This window comes from Engystomops pustulosus, chromosome 1 (assembly GCF_040894005.1).
Source record: "Engystomops pustulosus chromosome 1, aEngPut4.maternal, whole genome shotgun sequence".
Lineage (NCBI taxonomy): Eukaryota > Metazoa > Chordata > Amphibia > Anura > Leptodactylidae > Engystomops > Engystomops pustulosus.
The window spans coordinates 99696322-99717970 of NC_092411.1; the positions used below are offsets into that span (position 1 = coordinate 99696322).

The 21649-nt window shown below is 45.8% G+C and overlaps 1 protein-coding gene across 1 annotated transcript in view; it reads right to left on the bottom strand.

The window, feature by feature from the left end:
* Positions 1-3223: 3223 nt before the first annotated feature.
* The window catches only part of LOC140128304 (Fc receptor-like protein 5), a 46587-nt gene continuing 28161 nt past the window's right edge, over positions 3224-21649 (bottom strand). Inside the window, exons 8-9 of the mRNA XM_072149913.1 lie at positions 7562-7602; positions 3224-4398 (exon numbers count right to left, since the gene is read on the bottom strand). Coding sequence (XP_072006014.1) covers positions 4372-4398; positions 7562-7602 — 68 coding nt within the window. The 3' untranslated portion in view covers positions 3224-4371. The remainder of the gene's footprint in view (positions 4399-7561; positions 7603-21649) is intronic.

The window sequence follows — 21649 nt, forward strand, 5'->3', positions numbered from 1 at the left end:
GAGCTGTATGGTTTCGTTAATCGAAAGTATTGGCACAGAGTGTTGGGTATCAGCGCCAAGTTAATCAGTTATTGATAAATTATCCATCTGAAATGTTGTGGATTTAGCAATTTTTCATCTTGACAGTGTGTCAATAATTTAAGTATGTCATAAAATAATTGAAGACACTCTGCTATCAAAATCGCTCAGGATGAGGCAGTGAATGCAGGCACCGTGATTGTAGTATATTTGTTATCCATGGTGACCCTCCTTCTAAAAACAACTTTTACAATTATGCTAATGAACCGGAAGGGCCTTTGGGTGGCATTATCAGAGCCCCTCAGTGCTTCAGCTTTGCAGGATATTACAATGAGTAGAACATGTCCCATCCTCCCACTGCTCTCTCCATCCTCCCCCTTCCTGTGCAATCTAGCAGCAGCAGGAATTGGGAAGAGAGGCCTGCTCTGCTCATTATAACAGCCTGTGAAGCTACAGCACCGAAGGGCTCTAGAAAAACAGACCAGAGCCCCTCAGTCTCAATACCATAATTATAAAAGTTGATTTTAAAAGGAAGAAGGCCATGGATAACAAGTATAAAAAGATTACCACAGTAACAATACCTTTATCTATGAGTAAGTGTCCCTGGTTTATCATGTAGTGTGAACGGACAATGCTCGAATACTTAAAAATAAGCAGTAAAATAAGTTGAAAGTCACTCTCACCAGACCAGTATCGTCAGGGCTAGATAATTTCCTTTTGGTATTTTGTGCATTTCATACTGGGGCAAGTACATAGTGCATATCACGTAGATCAAATATAGAGTAGAAAGGTTTTTTTTTATTAGTATACTCACAAAGGGAGTTAAAACATGCCCATAATCAAAAATTCCTGACACCTCGCCTGACCCATGCTTCGCTTCTTTTGGGGCATGATGCTGACATAACATGGTGCTGACTTAACAATGGGCATTAAAAGTACGGTGTGTTAAAGAGTTAAAATTTGTACATTTTGAAGGAGAAGAACCTGGAAAGTAGTGAAAATCGGAAATTTCCTTGTGTCAGACCACCAGGGGACAAGCACAAAAAAGGGCGCAACCTTAGTGTGATACAATCAGATTAAAGTGAACAAAAGGAATGTTCACGATAAAACTCTCACCCGGTTCCAGATAAGTGCTAGCCTTGAGCTCAAATGATGGCTGCCCATCTGACCTGTAGTCTCGTCTCAAGCGGATCCCGGAGTTTGCGTCGCCAAGGAAGATACTGTATACACCCGTAAAGAAGGAAGATGATGGTGAACCAGCGGACAGGTTTTTCCCATTGAGTCTCAGAAGCCCCGTTGGCAGTGAGAAACTTTTATTGTTACAATGCGTCTTGTTTCAGCTCCGGATGGGATGAAAAGCTTCAGTCCAGAGATGAAACGTGTCGCATTGGAACAATAAAAGTTTCTCACTGTCAACAGGGCTTCTGAGACTCAATTGGAAAAACCTGTGCACCATCATCTTCCTTCTTTACAAATATATACAATTTGTAAATTTTGGCAAGTTTTTTCTTTATTAATATATTTTTGTGTGATGAGAAAAATATTGTTAAGTTAATTTTAAGTACAAGAGTGTGGAATAAGAGCTATTCCCACTACCAATAGGTAAAAAATGTTCCGGGAGTATTTTAAAATGAACCCTCTTGCTACAAAAGGGAAATGTGTTTTTTAATTTGGAACTTGTATTGTATATAAACGCCTATTGTTACATCAGCATCATGCCCTGGAAGAAGCCTGAAGAGGCGAAACCTGGGTCGGGCGAAGTGTATGGCATTTTGTATTATGCGCATGTTTTAACTCCCTTTGTGAGTATACTAATGAAAAAAACTTTCTACTCTATACTTGTGTGATATGCCCTATGCACTTGCCCCTGTACATAGAGGTTCCTAGACAAGCTATAAACATTGAGTCGATCGACGACTACATAGAACCCATGCTAGAACGACAAGTGCAAAAAGTCCCTGGTTTATCATGTTACATTTTGATGGTAGATTTCCTTTGAAGATATTTTAAGGGGACCTGTCACTGCATTGGCACATATACAGCAAGTGACAGGTTCCTACAGAGCCCTATTAACTAACTGACACCCTTCTTTTAGCAAAAAATTGCTTGCCTTACATCCATGTAAATCAACTTTATCTTATACTGGCTGTATCCCCTGGTATTGCCAGGGATAGTAAATAACTGCTCTTAACTAAAACAAAATATAACGGGTAGTCCAAACAAAAAGAAACACTACACATAGGTAGGAAAAAAGAACGCCAGCTCACCTAACCTCGGGCTTCCACCCGGTGTTGTGGATTGCACAACTCCCCAGTGGCCATGGAACAAATCCAACCTCAGCCGTCAGGTAACAAATAAGAAAAGAAAAAGCAGTGGACTGGCGATCACCGAAGAGTTGAACGAGGAAGCTTGGCTTGAAAAAGTAAATACTTTATTCAGATAAAATGCAAATATCCAACATGATGATACATGGGTTGACGCGTTAAGACATGTCTCATCGTGTTGGATATATGCATTTTATCTGAATAAAGTAATTACTTCCTCATGTCAAGCTTGCTCGTTGGACTCTTTCGTGAGTGCTGGTCCACTGCTTTTTCTTTTCTCAAAATATAATGGGTTAACAAAAAATATTTTATATCTATCTTTATATCTATCTCTCACTGTATCTGTGTCTTTCTCTCTGTGGGGGAGATTTATCACTGCTTCTAGCCTGTTTTCTGAGGTAAAAGCAGTGCAAGAATTTGCAATCCTTACAGCGACTAGGCCACCTCTATGCCATATGGGCATGGAGGGGGCGTAGAAGGGCACAGCAGTCATTGTAGTGGGCGGGCACAGAGTAAGAATGTGTATGTTGTTTTTTTCATAAAACTACACCAGGTCGTACCTGGAATAGTTTTGTCCGGAGGCCGCTCCATGCACTGGATTCATCAAGAGACTTAAGAAACAGGTATGATATATTTCCTCTTCTGTCTCTCTATCTGTCTCTCTGCCACAGCAACTAGCACAAAATGTCTCCTGTATATGGTGGTTAATAAGTGTATTTTGGAAAGCTCTTGGGGGAAATTTTGACTCAAAATCTAGTCTATGATGTTACCAGGGTCACAGGGAGCGGCTGTGCAAAATTTGGTGATTATAAAAAAAGACAGTGCAGATTTTTTAACCTCCTAACATTAGCAAATTGTACAACATGCATACATCTAACAGCGATCATCCCTCCTTCCCAGCAAGCCTCCCACTACAGCTGGACTAGCATATGTCAGTGTGCATGGAGCCTACTACTGAGATTGTGTTAGGGCACTCATCTGAACCCGGGGCCCCGGTAAATGCGGCGGGGAATCCGATCCATATAGGAAAGCCAATACCACATACGTGGTTGTAAACTGCGGTATGGACATACACCATGGCATTGAATTGAAGATGCTATAAAAATGTAATATACAGTGGACTCCTGCAGCTTCTGGCACCGGCTCTGTCCGGGAGCTGATGCCAGAAGCAGGAAGTAATAGTATACCACGGGTTGGGAAGATACCTCAGCCTATGCCATACTATTACATCCCACATTGGGAAGGGGTTAAGCTAAGGTTAGTTGCATTGTCCATCTGCAAATTTAACAAAAGCCTCAAAAAATTAGCAAAAGCTTATCTAGTCTAGGCTGGCGAACTTAACTGAAAGAAATTTGAAGACAATTGCTTTGTGACATTTTTAGCACAAAAATTTGCAACTTTTTAATCTATACAATATTTTAAATTACCCAAATTAATTGACAGGCATTGAATATCCTTCAGGTAAACTCTAATAGACACCTGACCCATGGCCGCCACTACAACCATTAGCATTCTATATTTGCAATGCTGGGCAGTAGTGAAGGAACTTCAAACCTCTTACATGCCTGAGAAGGAGGTAGCCCATAAGATCACATGGAAGCAACTGATCATCCAGAATAAGGAAACACCCACTCACCAGAACACACAGGTGAAGACAGTGGTTATGCCAAATGTTATTACACATCAATAAAACCTATAGCACAAAGCACCCTAATGAATTAGATAGATTATATAAAAATATATAAAAAACAATAAATGAATGACTGTATAAATATACAAGATACCATGTCATGTGATCTTCTGTATTTTCATGAAAGTCCAGTAGTAACTTCAGTGTTCAATTTCTCTTTAGAGGTAGAGAGGGTTTTTTGTTGCTTTTTAATTTACATATGATAAAGTCCACTGTGTTTCTTTTTCTTTCTACAGGAACTGAAATCCAACTGGGTTCTGAAAAGTGTTATGAAACAGGAAGTCTTTTCTAAGTTGTTACTTGGCGTCATCTAACCATTTTTACACCTTTTATAGATGGCTACAGTGAGGTGACTTTGCATCCACCCTATAAGAAGAAGAGTGATTATCAGTGTAAAGCACAGACTTCAGTTTAGAAACAATGTATTTCAACCAAATATATAATAAGTTCTGATGGAAAGCTTGATGAAAACAAAAAGAAATCTGATTGGACCCCCCTGCCCCCTTCACCTGGCCGCAACAACACTCCCTACCATTAAATATACAAAAAGGGACTTTCTGCTGTAATGTCAGGAGCTACAAAACCAGTCCTCTGATCCGGACCACAGACAGGATACCGATCCCCAACACATAGCAGGAATATGACATCACAGCCAAACACTGTGGCCAAACACTTCTGCAGTCCTGGCCATAATACCATGGTAATTTCTGGTCACAAAATGAGAGCCGAATTTGGGAATATAAATCTATAATCCTCCTTGACACCCTCCACACAGGACTTAACTTATCAAAGGGATTCATGACTCACTACAACATCTAACAACCTCTTGTCTCAACTTTGTTATTTCTATTGTCTTTTAGTTTTAATCACTTATCTGTTCATTGTGTATAAAATCTGTATCACTTCAGAAAGTTTGTTATACCATTCCTGAAGAAGGGATCTTAGTAATCCCGAAAACTTGCTTGTAACATCTTATATTTCAGTTAGCCAATAAAAGGTATCACAATCTCAAGAAGGTGACTTTATTTGTCTTTTCAAAAGCAACAGGATATCTTCAACTGGCTAACACAGTACAAAATGTATTTCTTGTGACAGAATGGTTACTCTGTTTCTCTTACATAAAATGGTTACTCTGTTACTCTGCTCTGTCTCCTAGCTCAGTCCATCCAGAAATGACAAGAAACAGGACCCAATTCAGCCAGTCAGTGGTCTCCTTAGCCCATATCACTATATTTTTTAGTAAAGTCCCATGGTCTCAGTAAGCCACTGTATAGCCAAAGGGACCAAGACTTTTTTCCAAGGGCTAAATGCAAAGATGTTAAGCAGTAACAGTGAATCAGATCAAGGGAAAAAAGCTACATCCAATTCTATATTTTAACAATCAGACTGCCTTGTATAAAACTGGATTTAAAAAACGTCACCATTCCTTGTAGTCACAGAGTTGACCTCTTTATTTATAATCATCACCTTGTTACAAATATTTCTGATGTATTATTCTTTAACTCCTTGTATTTCAACCAAATATATAAACAGCTCTGATGGAAAGCTTGCTGAAAACAAAAAGAAATCTGATTGGACCATTTGGCTATACAGTGGCTTACTGAGACCATGGGACTTTACAAAAAATATAGTGATATGGGCCAAGGAGACCACTGACTGGCTGAATTGGGTCCTGTTTCTTGTCATTTCTGGATGGGCTGAGCTAGGAGACAGAGCAGAGTAACAGAGTAACCATTTTATGTAAGAGAAACAGAGTAACCATTCTGTCACAAGAAATAAGTTTTGTACCGTGTTAGCCAGTTGAAGATATTCCTTGAGAATCAGGTTTGAGGAGGAATTTTTAATAGTCTATGTAACTTTTTTTTTCTAGTTTATATGGCAAATGAAAATGTGGAGTCCCTATGGGTGGAGATATGGGGAGGGAAAAAGAATAATAAAATATTACTAGGGGTTTGTTATAAGGCCCCAAATATAATGGAGGCAGCAGAGGAAATGCTGATAAGTCAAATGGAGGCAGCTTCAAAACATGGTGAAGTACTTATCATGGGGGACTTCAATTACCCCGATATTGACTGGGGGGCAGAAACCTGCAGGTCCTTCAAAGGTTTTTGTCAACAATAAAGCACATTTACCTGTCACAACTAGTCCTAGAGCCTACATGAGGGTGGGCACTACACTGCTGAACCGTATCCTAACCAACAGACCCTACAATGTATCAAAATTACAGGTTGGAGGGAACCTGGGTAATAGTGATCATAAAATCAATGATTTTATATTAGGATTTACTGAGAGGAAAAGTGGAGGGGGAACCAACACACTGAACTTCAGGAAGGCACATTTTCAACAGCTAAGCAATGACCTTATAGCCATAAACTGTAACATAGTTCTCAAAAACAAAAGCATCCCAAAAAAATAGGACTTTTTCACAAATATTCTAAAAAAGGCCTTTGAGAAACGCATACCAAACAAGAAAATTTTTCAATTACATGATATTTAAAAATGTTTTCCTGTGTGAAGATAATTGCTCATAAATGTAGACATGTTGTCCCTTAAAAAACAGGATGGCTGTCCTTGGACACGACCACCTCTGAAGTGGCAGCGCTTGCGCTGCAGAGGTGCCCGACTATCTGGATTCAGCATTCATTACCACAGGACAATTGTGGGATATACATTAACTCCCGGGCATTACATATGCAAAAACTATTTGTTTCTTTGTGCAATCACTCCGGCAAAGTCATTTGTATCCGAGGACAACAATCTCGTTTCTAAGGGACAACATGGCTACATTTGTGGTAAATTATGTTTCCACGGGTACACTTTTGTAATAGTATCCAATATGCCAGATTAATTGAGTTATATGTCAATGCCCAGATGAGAGGACCCCATCAATGCCAAGGCTCTTCGTGGGAAGAACCAAAAAATCTATATTTCGGTCACTGGCTTAGGCCTGATAAATGTTGCACAACTAACTGTGGGTAATATGTGCAATACAATCTTTATTTAGACGATCTGTGGAGTTTTTGCAGGACACAATGAGCAGGGTTTTTATTTGTATTAATATTTTTTCTGAAGAAAATCCTTATTAAAAAAACATCCTAGGTTGAAATATAAACAACTTTAAGTTATTTAAAACTCTGATTTTCCTTCAATAGAAGAGTATGCCAGCTTTCTTCCAAGTCATCTTAACTGCCTGTTAATTATGGCTATATGTGCAGTAAATAAGAGATGAATGATTGGAGTGAATCCATGAATTTTACTAGTATCCAAAACATTTTTTTCAAAACGTTATTTTTATGTGTATATATATATTTTTTTCATTTATTTTTTTTCATTTTAGCTTTTGTTTTCGTCCTTTACCAGTGCTACTGTACATTGAATGGAGAAGTTTTTGGAGTCATTATAGAGAGGTTTTCAGGGTTTACTTTACTGTACGAAAATATATGTATGTTGGTTCTTGTATGTCTAGGTGTTTGTAAAATTTATTGCGGATTTCTGGAAAAAAGAAACAATAATGAATTCAGAAACTTACATCATTAACTGGTTTTGGCTCTTCCTTGTCCGTTTTTGAATCTGTATTAGAAAAGAAAAAAAAATACATCATCCTGAATCAACTTAATAGAGGATTATGGTTCTTTACTAGAGATGAGCGAACACTAAAATGCTCGGGTACTCGTTATTCGAGACGAACTTTTCCCGATGCTCGAGTGCTCGTCTCGAATAACGAACCCCATTGAAGTCAATGGGAGACTCGAGCATTTTTCAAGGGGACCAAGGCTCTGCACAGGGAAGCTTGGCCAAACACCTGGGAACCTCAGAAAAGGATGGAAACACCACGGAAATGGACAGGAAACAGCAGGGGCAGCATGCATGGATGCCTCTGAGGCTGCATAATCGCACCATTATGCCAAAATTATGGGCAACAGCATGGCCATGACAGAGTGACAGAATGAAGCTAGATAGCATCTAAAACATCCAATAATTGACCCTGACACTATAGGGGACGGCATGCAGAGGCAGCGGCAGCAGGCTAGAGAGTGTCATGGCGACATACCCTAAATGGACTCAGGCTTCAAACCAATGGGTGGCAGAGAGGAACCAAAGGAGGTGAGCAAGAAGCGCTCAAATAATATCGGTACATGATAAAAGTTTGCCAGTAAATTTTGTGGATTACACAGCAGGGTGGCGACAAAGTTAACATGGAAGCCATGAAAACAACCCAAAATTCTGCCTGACACAGCTCGTTTGATAAGGGGACGATGTATGGAGGCAGTGAACTAGTAGTAGATTAAAGGTGCTGCAGTTAAAACTATGTTAGTTGGATCTTGGCATGGAGCTGGCGCTCCGCTGCCAGGCGAGCTTTCGCCAATCCAAGCCCCTGTCTCTAGGCTACTCCCCAAACAGCACTTCTAAGAACCTTTTGTATAAGATCAAGTGTAGTAGCGTTCTTATAAGTTTAGGATATGCCGGGTGAGGGGAATGTAAACAGATGCGCAAGAAGCGCTGAAATAATATCCCTAAATGGTAAAAGTTTGCAAGTATATTTTGGGGATTACACAGCAGGGTGGCGACAAAGTTAACAACTTTGATGTGGAATGCCCTGTAATAGCTCTTGGGCGGTGTGCCTTTTATCGCCTAGGCTCAGCAGTTTCAGCACCGCCTGCTGTCGCTTAGCGACGGCACTGCTGCTGTGCCTAGAGCTACCGACTGATGGCGCCATGCCCACGGATGGTAATTCGGAGGAGGAGGAGGTGGAGGAGGGGTGGGAGGAGGTATAGTAGGCCTTTGAGACCTGGACCGAGGTAGGCCCCGCAATTCTCTGCGTCGGCAGTATATGACCAGCCCCAGGGTCAGACTCGGTCCCAGCCTGCACCAAGTTAAGTGTAGTAGCGTTCTTATAAGTTTGGGATATGGCGGGTGAGGGGAATGTAAACAGATGCGCAAGAAGCGCATGATGCGCATGGAGCTGGCGTTCCGCTGCCAGGCGAGCTTTCGCCAATCCAAGCCCCTGTCTCTAGGCTACTCCCCAAACAGCACTTCTAAGAACCTTTTGTATAAGATCAAGTGTAGTAGCGTTCTTATAAGTTTAGGATATGCCGGGTGAGGGGAATGTAAACAGATGCGCAAGAAGCGCTGAAATAATATCCCTAAATGGTAAAAGTTTGCCAGTATATTTTGGGGATTACACAGCAGGGTGGCGACAAAGTTAACAACTTTGATGTGGAATCCATGAAAACAACCCAAATTTCTGCCTGACACACCTCGTTTGATAAAGGGACGATGTATGGAGGCAGCTATATGGACGACTTTTGGAGGTAGCAATGGAGACAACGTGTGGAGGCTGCTATGGAGACAATTTAATTTGGATAGTGCCTGTATGTGGCAGTCCCAAACATTTTTCAAACCAGAGGAGCAGGTAGGTGGCCCTCCAGTAAAATGGGATAGATTGAGTGCCTGTATGTGGCAGTCCCAAAAATGTTTCAAACCAGAGGAGCAGGTAGGTGGCCCTGCAGTAAAATGGAATAGATTGAGTGCCTGTATGTGGCAGTCCCAAAAATGTTTCAAACCAGAGGAGCAGGTAGGTGGCCCTCCAGTAAAATGGAATAGATTGAGTGCCTGTATGTGGCAGTCCCAAAAATTGTTCAAACCAGAGGAGCAGGTAGGTGGCCCTGCAGTAAAATGGAATAGATTGAGTGCCTGTATGTGGCAGTCCCAAAAATTGTTCAAACCAGAGGAGCAGGTAGGTGGCCCTGCAGTAAAATGGAATAGATTGAGTGCCTGTATGTGGCAGTCCCAAAAATGTTTCAAACCAGAGGAGCAGGTAGGTGGCCCTCCAGTAAAATGGAATAGATTGAGTGCCTGTATGTGGCAGTCCCAAAAATTGTTCAAACCAGAGGAGCAGGTAGGTGGCCCTGCAGTAAAATGGAATAGATTGAGTGCCTGTATGTGGCAGTCCCAAAAATTTTTTAAAACAGAGGACCGGGTAGGTGGCCCTCCAGAAAAATGGAATAGATTGAGTGCCTGTATGTGGCACTCACAAAAATTGTTTCAAACAGAGGACCGGGTAGGTGGCCCTCCAGAAAAATTAAATGCATAAAGTACTATAGGTAGAGCCAGTGGGCCCTGTCAAAAAATAGCCAGTTTCCTCTGCTTTACTGTACAAAGAGCAGGAGAAGGAGGAAAATGAGGAGGAGGAGGAGGAGTGGATAAATTATTCAGGTTGAGCTTCCTTCACCTGCTGGAGATTGGAAATTAGGAGAAATCCATGCTTTATTCATCTTGATAAGCGTCAGCCTGTCAGCGCTGTCAGTCGACAGGCGTGTACGCTTATCGGTGATGATGCCACCAGCTGCACTGAAAACCCGCTCGGACAAGACGCTAGCGGCAGGGCAGGCAAGAACCTCCAAGGCGTAGAGCGCCAGTTCGTGCCACATGTCCAGCTTTGAAACCCAGTAGTTGTAGGGAGCTGTGTGATCATTTAGGACGATGGTATGGTCAGCTACGTACTCCCTCACCATCTTTCTGTAAAGATCAGCCCTACTCTGCCGAGACTGGGGACAGGTGACAGTGTCTTGCTGGGGTGACATAAAGCTGGCAAAAGCCTTGTAAAGCGTACCCTTGCCAGTGCTGGACAAGCTGCCTGCTCGCCTACTCTCCCTCGCTACTTGTCCCGCAGAACTACGCACTCTGCCGCTAGCGCTGTCAGAAGGGAAATACTGTTTCAGCTTGTGCACCAGGGCCTGCTGGTATTCATGCATTCTCACACTCCTTTCCTCTCCAGGGATGAGAGTGGGAAGATTTTGCTTGTACCGTGGGTCCAGGAGAGTGAACACCCAGTAATCGGTGCTGGAATAAATTCTTTGAACGCGAGGGTCACGGGATAGGCAGCCTAGCATGAAATCTGCCATATGCGCCAGAGTACCAACGCGTAAGAATTCACTCCCCTCACTGGCCTGACTGTCCATTTCCTCCTCCTCCAACTCCTCCAACTCCTCTTCTTCTGCCCATACACGCTGAACAGTGAAGGACTCAACAATGGTCCCCTCTTGTGTCTCGCCAACATTCTCCTCCTCTTCCTCCTCATCCTCCTCCACCTCCACCTCCTCCGATATGCGCTGAGAAACAGACCTCAGGGTGCTTTGGCTATCAACAAGGGAATATTCTTCCCCCGTCTCTTGTGACGAGCGCAAAGCTTCCGACTTCATGCTGACCAGAGAGTTTTTCAACAGGCCAAGCAGCGGGATGGTGAGGCTGATGATGGCGGCATCGCCACTGACCATCTGTGTTGACTCCTCAAAGTTACTCAGCACCTGACAGATATCAGACATCCACGTCCACTCCTCATTGTAGACTTGAGGAAGCTGACTGACCTGACTACCAGTTCTGGTGGAAGTTGACATCTGGCAGTCTACAATCGCTCTGCGCTGCTGGTAAACTCTGGATAACATGGTCAGTGTTGAATTCCACCTCGTGGGCACGTCGCACAACAGTCGGTGAGCGGGCAGTTGGAGGCGGCGCTGCGCTGCCCTGAGAGTGGCAGCATCTGGGCTGGACTTCCTGAAATGCGCACAGATGCGGCGCACCTTCGTGAGCAAATCAGACAGATTGGGGTATGTCTTGAGGAAACGCTGCACTATCAGATTTAACACATGGGCCAGGCATGGCACATGTGTCAGTCTGCCGAGTTGCAGAGCCGCCACCAGGTTACGGCCGTTGTCACACACAACCATTCCCGGCTTGAGGTTCAGCGGTGCCAGCCACAGATCAGTCTGCGCCGTGATGCCCTGTAATAGCTCTTGGGCGGTGTGCCTTTTGTCGCCTAGGCTCAGCAGTTTGAGCACCGCCTGCTGTCGCTTAGCGACGGCACTGCTGCTGTGCCTAGAGCTACCGACTGATGGCGCCGTGCCCACGGATGGTAGTTCGGAGGAGGAGGTGGAGGAGGGGTGGGAGGAGGAGGAGGCATAGTAGGCCTGAAACACCTGGACCGAGGTAGGCCCCGCAATCCTCGGCGTCGGCAGTATATGAGCAGCCCCAGGGTCAGACTCGGTCCCAGCCTCCACCAAGTTAACCCAATGTGCCGTCAGCGATATATAGTGGCCCTGCCCGGCAGCACTCGTCCACGTGTCCGTGGTCAGGTGGACCTTGTCAGAAACGGCGTTGGTCAGGGCACGGATGATGTTGTCTGACACGTGCTGGTGCAGGGCTGGGACGGCACATCGGGAAAAGTAGTGGCGGCTGGGGACCGAATACCGAGGGGCGGCCGCCACCATGAGGTTGCGAAAGGCCTCGGTCTCTACTAGCCTATAGGGCAGCATCTCCAGGCTAAGCAATCTGGAGATGTGCACATTAAGGGCTTGGGCGTGCGGGTGGGTTGCACTATATTTGCGTTTCCGCTCCAGCGTCTGGGGTATGGAGAGCTGAACGCTGGTGGATGCTGTGGAGGATCGTGGAGGCGACGATGGGGTTTTTGTGGCAGGGTCCTGGGCAGGGGGCTGACTAGCAGCTGACACAGGGGAAGGAGCAGTGGTGTGCACGGCCGGAGGTGAACGGGCTTGTTGCCACTGAGTGGGGTGCTTAGCATTCATATGCCTGCGCATACTGGTGGTAGTTAAGCTAGTAGTGGTGGAACCCCTGCTGAGCCTGGTTTGGCAAATGTTGCACACCACAGTCCGTCGGTCATCCGGTGTTTCCTTAAAGAACCTCCACACTTCTGAAGATCTAGCCCTTGCCGCAAGAGCCCTCACCACGGGAGCTTCACTAGTTGACAGTGGCGCTGATGCACCAGCTCTGGCCCTGCCTCTCCGTCTGGCCCCACCACTGCCTCTTCCAACCTGTTCAGGTCGAGGACTCTCCTCCGTCTCAGAAGCACTGTGTTCACCCGGCCTCTCAACCCAGCTTGGGTCTGTCACCTCATCATCCTCCGATCCCTCAGTCTGCTCCCCCCTCGGACTTCCTGCCCTGACAACAACTTCCCCACTGTCTGACAACCGTGTCTCCTCATCGTCGGACACCTCTTTACACACTTCCACTACGTCAAGAAGGTCATCATCACCCACAGACTGCGACTGGTGGAAAACCTGGGCATCGGAAAATTGCTCATCAGCAACCGGACAAGTGGTTTGTGACTGTGGGAAGGGTCCAGAAAACAGTTCCTCAGAGTATGCCGGTTCAAATGCCAAATTTTCCTGGGAGGGGGCAGACTGGGGGGGAGGAGGCTGAGGTGCAGGAGCTGGAGGAGTGGCGATTTCGGTGACATGGGTGGACTGCGTGGAAGACTGACTGGTGGTGGACAAATTGCTCGAAGCATTGTCAGCAATCCACGACATCACCTGTTCGCACTGTTCTGGCCTCAACAGTGCTCTACCACGAGTCCCAGTAACTTCAGACATGAACCTAGGGAGTGTAGCTCTGCGGCGTTCCCCTGCTCCCTCATCAGCAGGTGGTGTCTCACCCCGCCCAGGACCACGGCCTCTGACCCCTGCAGTAGTTGGACGCCCACGTCCCCGCCCTCGTCCTCTACCCCTAGCCCTCGGGTTAAACATTTTTAAAATGAGAGTTATAACTTTATTTTTTTTTTTACTTTTTTTTGTTTTTTTTTGTGTTTTTTTTTTTTTTTGTGTTTTTTGTTTTTTTTTGAGTTTTTAAAACCAAACAATGCTATCCTATTGCTATGGCTATTTTCTAGCCAAGTATCAAAGGAAGCACAGTACTATGCCAGATGAGATGACACTGAGTTATTGCCTAATAGAAATCCAACCCCTACTGAATTTTGCCACTTCAGCCTTTGCTATGGATATGTGCGCCACTAAGCGCAGAACACAGCGGTCGCAAGTCTCACTACAAATTGCTCAGAATTGGCAAGTACATGCACTGCAGAAACTACAGCCACCAGCAGATCAACCAGAAATCAAATATATAGAACGCTACTGTAGGCTTCAAGAAGCTGTTTGTATTCTCCTATGGCTATTTTCTAGCCAAGTATCAAAGGAAGCACAGTACTATGCCAGATGAGATGACACTGAGTTATTGCCTAATAGAAATCCAACCCCTACTTAATTTTGCCACTTCAGCCTTTGCTATGGATATGTGCGCCACTAAGCGCAGAACACAGCGGTCGCAAGTCTCACTACAAATTGCTCAGAATTGGCAAGTACATGCACTGCAGAAACTACAGCCACCAGCAGATCAACCAGAAATCAAATATATAGAACGCTACTGTAGGCTTCAAGAAGCTGTTTGTATTCTCCTATGGCTATTTTCTAGCCAAGTATCAAAGGAAGCACAGTACTATGCCGGATGAGATGACACTGAGTTATTGCCTAATAGAAATCCAACCCCTACTGAATTTTGCCACTTCGGCCTTTGCTATGGATATGTGCGCCACTAAGCGCAGAACACAGCGGTCGCAAGTCCCACTACAAATTGCTCAGAATTGGCAAGTACATGCACTGCAGAAACTACAGCCACCAGCAGATCAACCAGAAATCAAATATATAGAACGCTACTGTAGGCTTCAAGAAGCTGTTTGTATTCTCCTATGGCTATTTTCTAGCCAAGTATCAAAGGAAGCACAGTACTATGCCAGATGAGATGACACTGAGTTATTGCCTAATAGAAATCCAACCCCTACTTAATTTTGCCACTTCAGCCTTTGCTATGGATATGTGCGCCACTAAGCGCAGAACACAGCGGTCGCAAGTCTCACTACAAATTGCTCAGAATTGGCAAGTACATGCACTGCAGAAACTACAGCCACCAGCAGATCAACCAGAAATCAAATATATAGAACGCTACTGTAGGCTTCAAGAAGCTGTTTGTATTCTCCTATGGCTATTTTCTAGCCAAGTATCAAAGGAAGCACAGTACTATGCCGGATGAGATGACACTGAGTTATTGCCTAATAGAAATCCAACCCCTACTGAATTTTGCCACTTCGGCCTTTGCTATGGATATGTGCGCCACTAAGCGCAGAACACAGCGGTCGCAAGTCCCACTACAAATTGCTCAGAATTGGCAAGTACATGCACTGCAGAAACTACAGCCACCAGCAGATCAACCAGAAATCAAATATATAGAACGCTACTGTAGGCTTCAAGAAGCTGTTTGTATTCTCCTATGGCTATTTTCTAGCCAAGTATCAAAGGAAGCACAGTACTATGCCGGATGAGATGACACTGAGTTATTGCCTAATAGAAATCCAACCCCTACTGAATTTTGCCACTTCGGCCTTTGCTATGGATATGTGCGCCACTAAGCGCAGAACACAGCGGTCGCAAGTCCCACTACAAATTGCTCAGAATTGGCAAGTACATGCACTGCAGAAACTACAGCCACCAGCAGATCAACCAGAAATCAAATATATAGAACGCTACTGTAGGCTTCAAGAAGCTGTTTGTATTCTCCTATGGCTATTTTCTAGCCAAGTATCAAAGGAAGCACAGTACTATGCCAGATGAGATGACACTGAGTTATTGCCTAATAGAAATCCAACCCCTACTTAATTTTGCCACTTCAGCCTTTGCTATGGATATGTGCGCCACTAAGCGCAGAACACAGCGGTCGCAAGTCTCACTACAAATTGCTCAGAATTGGCAAGTACATGCACTGCAGAAACTACAGCCACCAGCAGATCAACCAGAAATCAAATATATAGAACGCTACTGTAGGCTTCAAGAAGCTGTTTGTATTCTCCTATGGCTATTTTCTAGCCAAGTATCAAAGGAAGCACAGTACTATGCCAGATGAGATGACACTGAGTTATTGCCTAATAGAAATCCAACCCCTACTGAATTTTCCCACTTCGGTCTTTGCTATGGATATGTGTGCCACTAAGAGCTAAACACAACGGTAGCAAGTCCCCCTGCTAATTCCTCACAAAATGGTAAAAGATGCAAATTAAAATAAAAAAAGTAGAACGTTATTGTAGCCCTAAGAAGGGCTGTTGGGTTCTTTGAGAATCACTCCTGCCTAACAGTAAGCTAATAGAACACCCTAACGCTTTCCCTGAGCAGCAGCAGCTCTCTCCCTAGCGGCATCCAGAGACAGAATGATCCGAGCAGCGCGGCCAGCGGCTAGTCTATCCCAGGGTCACCTGATCTGGCCAGCCAACCACTGCTATCGACGTGTAAGGGTACCACGTCATGCTGGGTGGAGTGCAGAGTCTCCTGGCTTGTGATTGGCTCTGTTTCTGGCTGCCAAAAAGCAAAACGGCGGGAGCTGCCATTTTCTCGAGCGGGCGAAGTATTCGTCCGAGTAACGAGCAGTTTCGAGTACCCTAATGCTCGACCGAGCATCAAGCTCGGACGAGCATGTTCGCTCATCTCTATTCTTTACTGTCAAATAGATACAAAGACATGGGGATGATCCGATGATTGACAAATTACCACTAGGACCCTCACTACAAAAAAGAGGTTTTATTATAATGGATCTCTCTCCTGCCCTCTGATAGAAGTAGACATAGCAATGACATAGCAACTGTATATGTCCCACCAGTAAATGAATTTACAAAAGCATATGTAAATTATATGAACATAAATATGCTTTCTATGCCAGTTTTCTGTAAAATCCCCATTAGAGATGAGCGAACATACTCGTCCGAGCTTGATGCTCGATCGAGCATTAGCGTACTCGTAACTGCTCGTTGCTCGGACAAATACTTTGCCCGCTCGAGAAAATGGCAGCTCCCGCCGTTTTGCTTTTTGGCGGCCAGAAACAGAGCCAATCACAAGCCAGGAGACTCTGCACTCCACCCAGCATGACGTGGTACCCTTACACATAGATAGCAGTGGTTGGCTGGCCAGATCAGGTGACCCTGGGATAGACTAGCCGCTGCCCGCGCTGCTCGGATCATTCTCTGTCTGGATGCCGCTAGGGAGAGAGCTGCTGCTGGTCAGGGAAAGCGTTAGGGTGTTCTATTAGAATAGTGTTAGGCAGGAGTGATTCAACAAGAACCCAACAGCCCTTCTTAGGGCTACAATAACGTTATACTTTTTTTTTTTATTTGCTTGTGGCTGGGCTTGCTGGCACTAGTAGTGCAGCTAGTACCATATTGTGAGGAATTTGCAGGGGGACTTGCTACCGTTGTGTTTAGCTCTTAGTGACACACATATCCACCTCAAACACCAAAGTGGGAAAATTTATTAGGGGTTTGATTTCAATTAGGCACAGTCTGCCAGTTTCTTTTTATTTTACGTTTATTTTTTTAATAACTCAGTGTCATCTCATCTTGCATAGTAGTGTGCTTTCATACTTGGCTAGAAAATAGCCATAGGAGAATCCAAACGGCTTACTTACGCCTACAGTAGCGTTATATATATTTAATTTCTGGTTGATCTGCTGGTGGCTGTACTTGCTGCAGTGCATCTACTAGCAAATTGTGAGCAATTTGGAGTGAGACTTGCGACCGCTGTGTTTTGCGCTTAGTGACGCACATATCCATCGCAAAGACCGAAGTGGGAAAATTTATTAGGGCCCGGGGTTGGATTTCAATTAGGCACAGTCTGCCATTTCCTTTTTTATTTTACGTTTATTTTTGTCATAACTCAGCGTCATCTCATATGGCATAGTAGTGTGCTTTCATACTTGGCTAGAAAATAGCCATAGGAGAATCCAAACGGCTTACTTACGCCTACAGTAGCGTTATATATATTTGATTTCTGGTTGATCTGCTGGTGGCTGTACTTGCTGCAGTGCATCTACTAGCAAATTGTGAGCAATTTGGAGTGAGACTTGCGACCGCTGTGTTTTGCGCTTAGTGACGCACATATCCATCGCAAAGACCGAAGTGGGAAAATTTATTAGGGCCCGGGGTTGTATTTCAATTAGGCACAGTCTGCCATTTCCTTTTTTATTTTACGTTTATTTTTTTCATAACTCAGCGTCATCTCATCTGGCATAGTAGTGTGCTTTCATACTTGGCTAGAAAATAGCCATAGGAGAATCCAAACGGCTTACTTACGCCTACAGTAGCGTTATATATATTTAATTTCTGGTTGATCTGCTGGTGGCTGTACTTGCTGCAGTGCATCTACTAGCAAATTGTGAGCAATTTGGAGTGAGACTTGCGACCGCTGTGTTTTGCGCTTAGTGACGCACATATCCATCGCATAGACCGAAGTGGGAAAATTTATTAGGGCCCGGGGTTGTATTTCAATTAGGCACAGTCTGCCATTTACTTTTTTATTTTACGTTTATTTTTTTCATAACTCAGCGTCATCTCATCTGGCATAGTAGTGTGCTTTCATACTTGGCTAGAAAATAGCCATAGGAGAATCCAAACGGCTTACTTACGCCTACAGTAGCGTTATATATATTTGATTTCTGGTTGATCTGCTGGTGGCTGTACTTGCTGCAGTGCATCTACTAGCAAATTGTGAGCAATTTGGAGTGAGACTTGCGACCGCTGTGTTTTGCGCTTAGTGACGCACATATCCATCGCAAAGACCGAAGTGGGAAAATTTATTAGGGCCCGGGGTTGTATTTCAATTAGGCACAGTCTGCCATTTACTTTTTTATTTTACGTTTATTTTTTTCATAACTCAGCGTCATCTCATGTGGCATAGCAGTGTGCTTTAATACTTGGCTAGAAAATAGCCATAGCAATAGGATAGCATCGTTTGGTTTTAAAAACTAAAAAACACAAAAAAAAACAAAAAAAACAAAAAAAAGTTAAAAAAAAAATTCAAGTTATAACTCTCATTTTCAAAATGTTTAACCCGAGGGTTAGGGGTAGAGGACGAGGGCGGGGACGTGGGCGTCCAACTACTGCAGGGGTCAGAGGCCGTGGTCCTGGGCGGGGTGAGACACCACCTGCTTATGAGGGAGCAGGGGAACGCCGCAGAGCTACACTCCCTAGGTTCATGTCTGAAGTTACTGGGACTCGTGGTAGAGCACTGTTGAGGCCAGAACAGTGCGAACAGGTGATGTCGTGGATTGCCGACAATGCTTCGAGCAATTTGTCCACCAGTCTTCCACGCAGTCCACCCATGTCACCGAAATCGGCACTCCTCCAGCTCCTGCACCTCAGCCTCCTCCCCCCCAGTCTGCCCCCTCCCAGGAAAATTTGGCATTTGAACCGGCATACTCTGAGGAACTGTTTTCTGGACCCTTCCCACAGTCACAAACCACTTGTCCGGTTGCTGCTGAGCAATTTTCCGATGCCCAGGTTTTCCACCAGTCGCAGTCTTTGGGTGATGATGACCTTCTTGACGTAGTGGAAGAAGTGTGTAAAGAGGTGTCCGACGATGAGGAGACACGGATGTCAGACAGTGGGGAAGTTGTTGTCAGGGCAGGAAGTCCGAGGGGGGAGCAGACTGAGGGATCGGAGGATGATGAGGTGACAGACCCAAGCTGGGTTGATAGGCCGGGTGAACACAGTGCTTCTGAGACGGAGGAGAGTCCTCGACCAGAACAGGTTGGAAGAGGCAGTGGTGGGGCCAGACGGAGAGGCAGGGCCAGACCTGGTGCATCAGCGCCAAATGTGTCAACTAGTGAAGCTCCCGTGGCGAGGGCTCCTGCGGCGAGGGCTAGATTTTCAGAAGTCTGGAGGTTCTTTAAGGAAACACCGGATGACCGACGGACTGTGGTGTGCAACATTTGCCAAACCAGGATCAGCAGGGGTTCCACCACTAATAGCTTAACTACCACCGGTATGCGCAGGCATATGAATGCTAAACACCCCACTCAGTGGCAACAAGCCCGTTCACCTCCGGCCGTGCACACCACTGCTCCTTCCCCTGTGTCAGCTGATAGTCAGCCCCCTGCCCAGGACCCTGCCACAAAAACCCCATCGTCGCCTCCACGATCCTCCACAGCATCCACCAGCGTTCAGCTCTCCATACCTCAGACGCTGGAGCGGAAACGCAAATATAGTGCAAACCACCCGCACGCCCAAGCCCTTAATGTCCACATCTCCAGATTGCTCAGCCTGGAGATGCTGCCCTATAGACTAGTAGAGACCGAGGCCTTTCGCAACCTCATGGCGGCGGCCGCCCCTCGGTATTCGGTCCCCAGCCGCCACTACTTTTCCCGATGTGCCGTCCCAGCCCTGCACCGGCACGTGTCAGACAACATCATCCGTGCCCTGACCAATGCCGTTTCTGACAAGGTCCACCTGACCACGGACACGTGGACGAGTGCTGCCGGGCAGGGCCACTATATATCGTTGACGGCACATTGGGTTAACTTGGTGGAGCCTGGGACCGAGTCTGACCCTGCGGCTGGTCATATACTGCCGACGCCAAGGATTGCGGGGCCTACCTCGGTCCAGGTGTTTCAGGCCTACTATGCCTCCTCCTCCTCCCACCCCTCCTCCACCTCCTCCTCCGAACTACCATCCGTGGGCATGGCACCATCAGTCGGTAGCTCTAGGCACAGCAGCAGTGCCGTCGCTAAGCGACAGCAGGCGGTGCTCAAACTGCTGAGCCTAGGCGATAAAAGGCACACCGCCCAAGAACTATTACAGGGCATCACGGCGCAGACTGATCTGTGGCTGGCACCGCTGAACCTGAAGCCAGGCATGGTTGTGTGTGACAACGGCCGTAACCTGGTGGCGGCTCTGCAACTCGGCAGACTGACACATGTGCCATTCCTGGCCCATGTGTTAAATCTGATAGTTCAGCGTTTCCTCAAGACATACCCCAATCTGTCTGATTTGCTCACGAAGGTGCGCCGCATCTGTGCGCATTTCAGGAAGTCCAGCACAGATGCTGCCACTCTCAGGGCAGCGCAGCGCCGCCTCCAACTGCTTGCTCACCGACTGTTGTGCGACGTGCCCACGAGGTGGAATTCAACACTGACCATGTTATCCAGAGTTTACCAGCAGCGCCGAGCGATTGTAGACTGCCAGATGTCAACTTCCACCAGAACTGGTAGTCAGGTCAGTCAGCTTCCTCAAGTCCACAATGAGGAGTGGACGTGGATGTCTGATATCTGTCAGGTGCTGAGTAACTTTGAGGAGTCAACACAGATGGTCAGTGGCGATGCCGCCATCATCAGCCTCACCATCCCGCTGCTTGGCCTGTTGAAAAAATCTCTGATCAGCATGAAGTCGGAAGCTTTGCGCTCGTCACAAGAGACGGGGGAAGAAGATTCCCTTGTTGATAGCCAAAGCACCCTTAGGTCTGTTTCTCAGCGCATATCGGAGGAGGTGGAGGTGGAGGAGGATGAGGAGGAAGAGGAGGAGAATGTTGGCGAGACACAAGAGGGGACCATTGTTGAGTCCTTCACTGTTGAGCGTGTATGGGCAGAAGAAGAGGAGTTGGAGGAGTTGGAGGAGGAGGAAATGGACAGTCAGGCCAGTGAGGGGAGTGAATTCTTACGCGTTGGTACTCTGGCGCATATGGCAGATTTCATGCTAGGCTGCCTATCCCGTGACCCTCGCGTTCAAAGAATTTATTCCAGCACCGATTACTGGGTGTTCACTCTCCTGGACCCACGGTACAAGCAAAATCTTTCCACTCTCATCCCTGGAGAGGAAAGGAGTGTGAGAATGCATGAATACCAGCAGGCCCTGGTGCACAAGCTGAAACAGTATTTCCCTTCTGACAGCGCTAGCGGCAGAGTGCGTAGTTCTGCGGGACAAGTAGCGAGGGAGAGTAGGCGAGCAGGCAGCTTGTCCAGC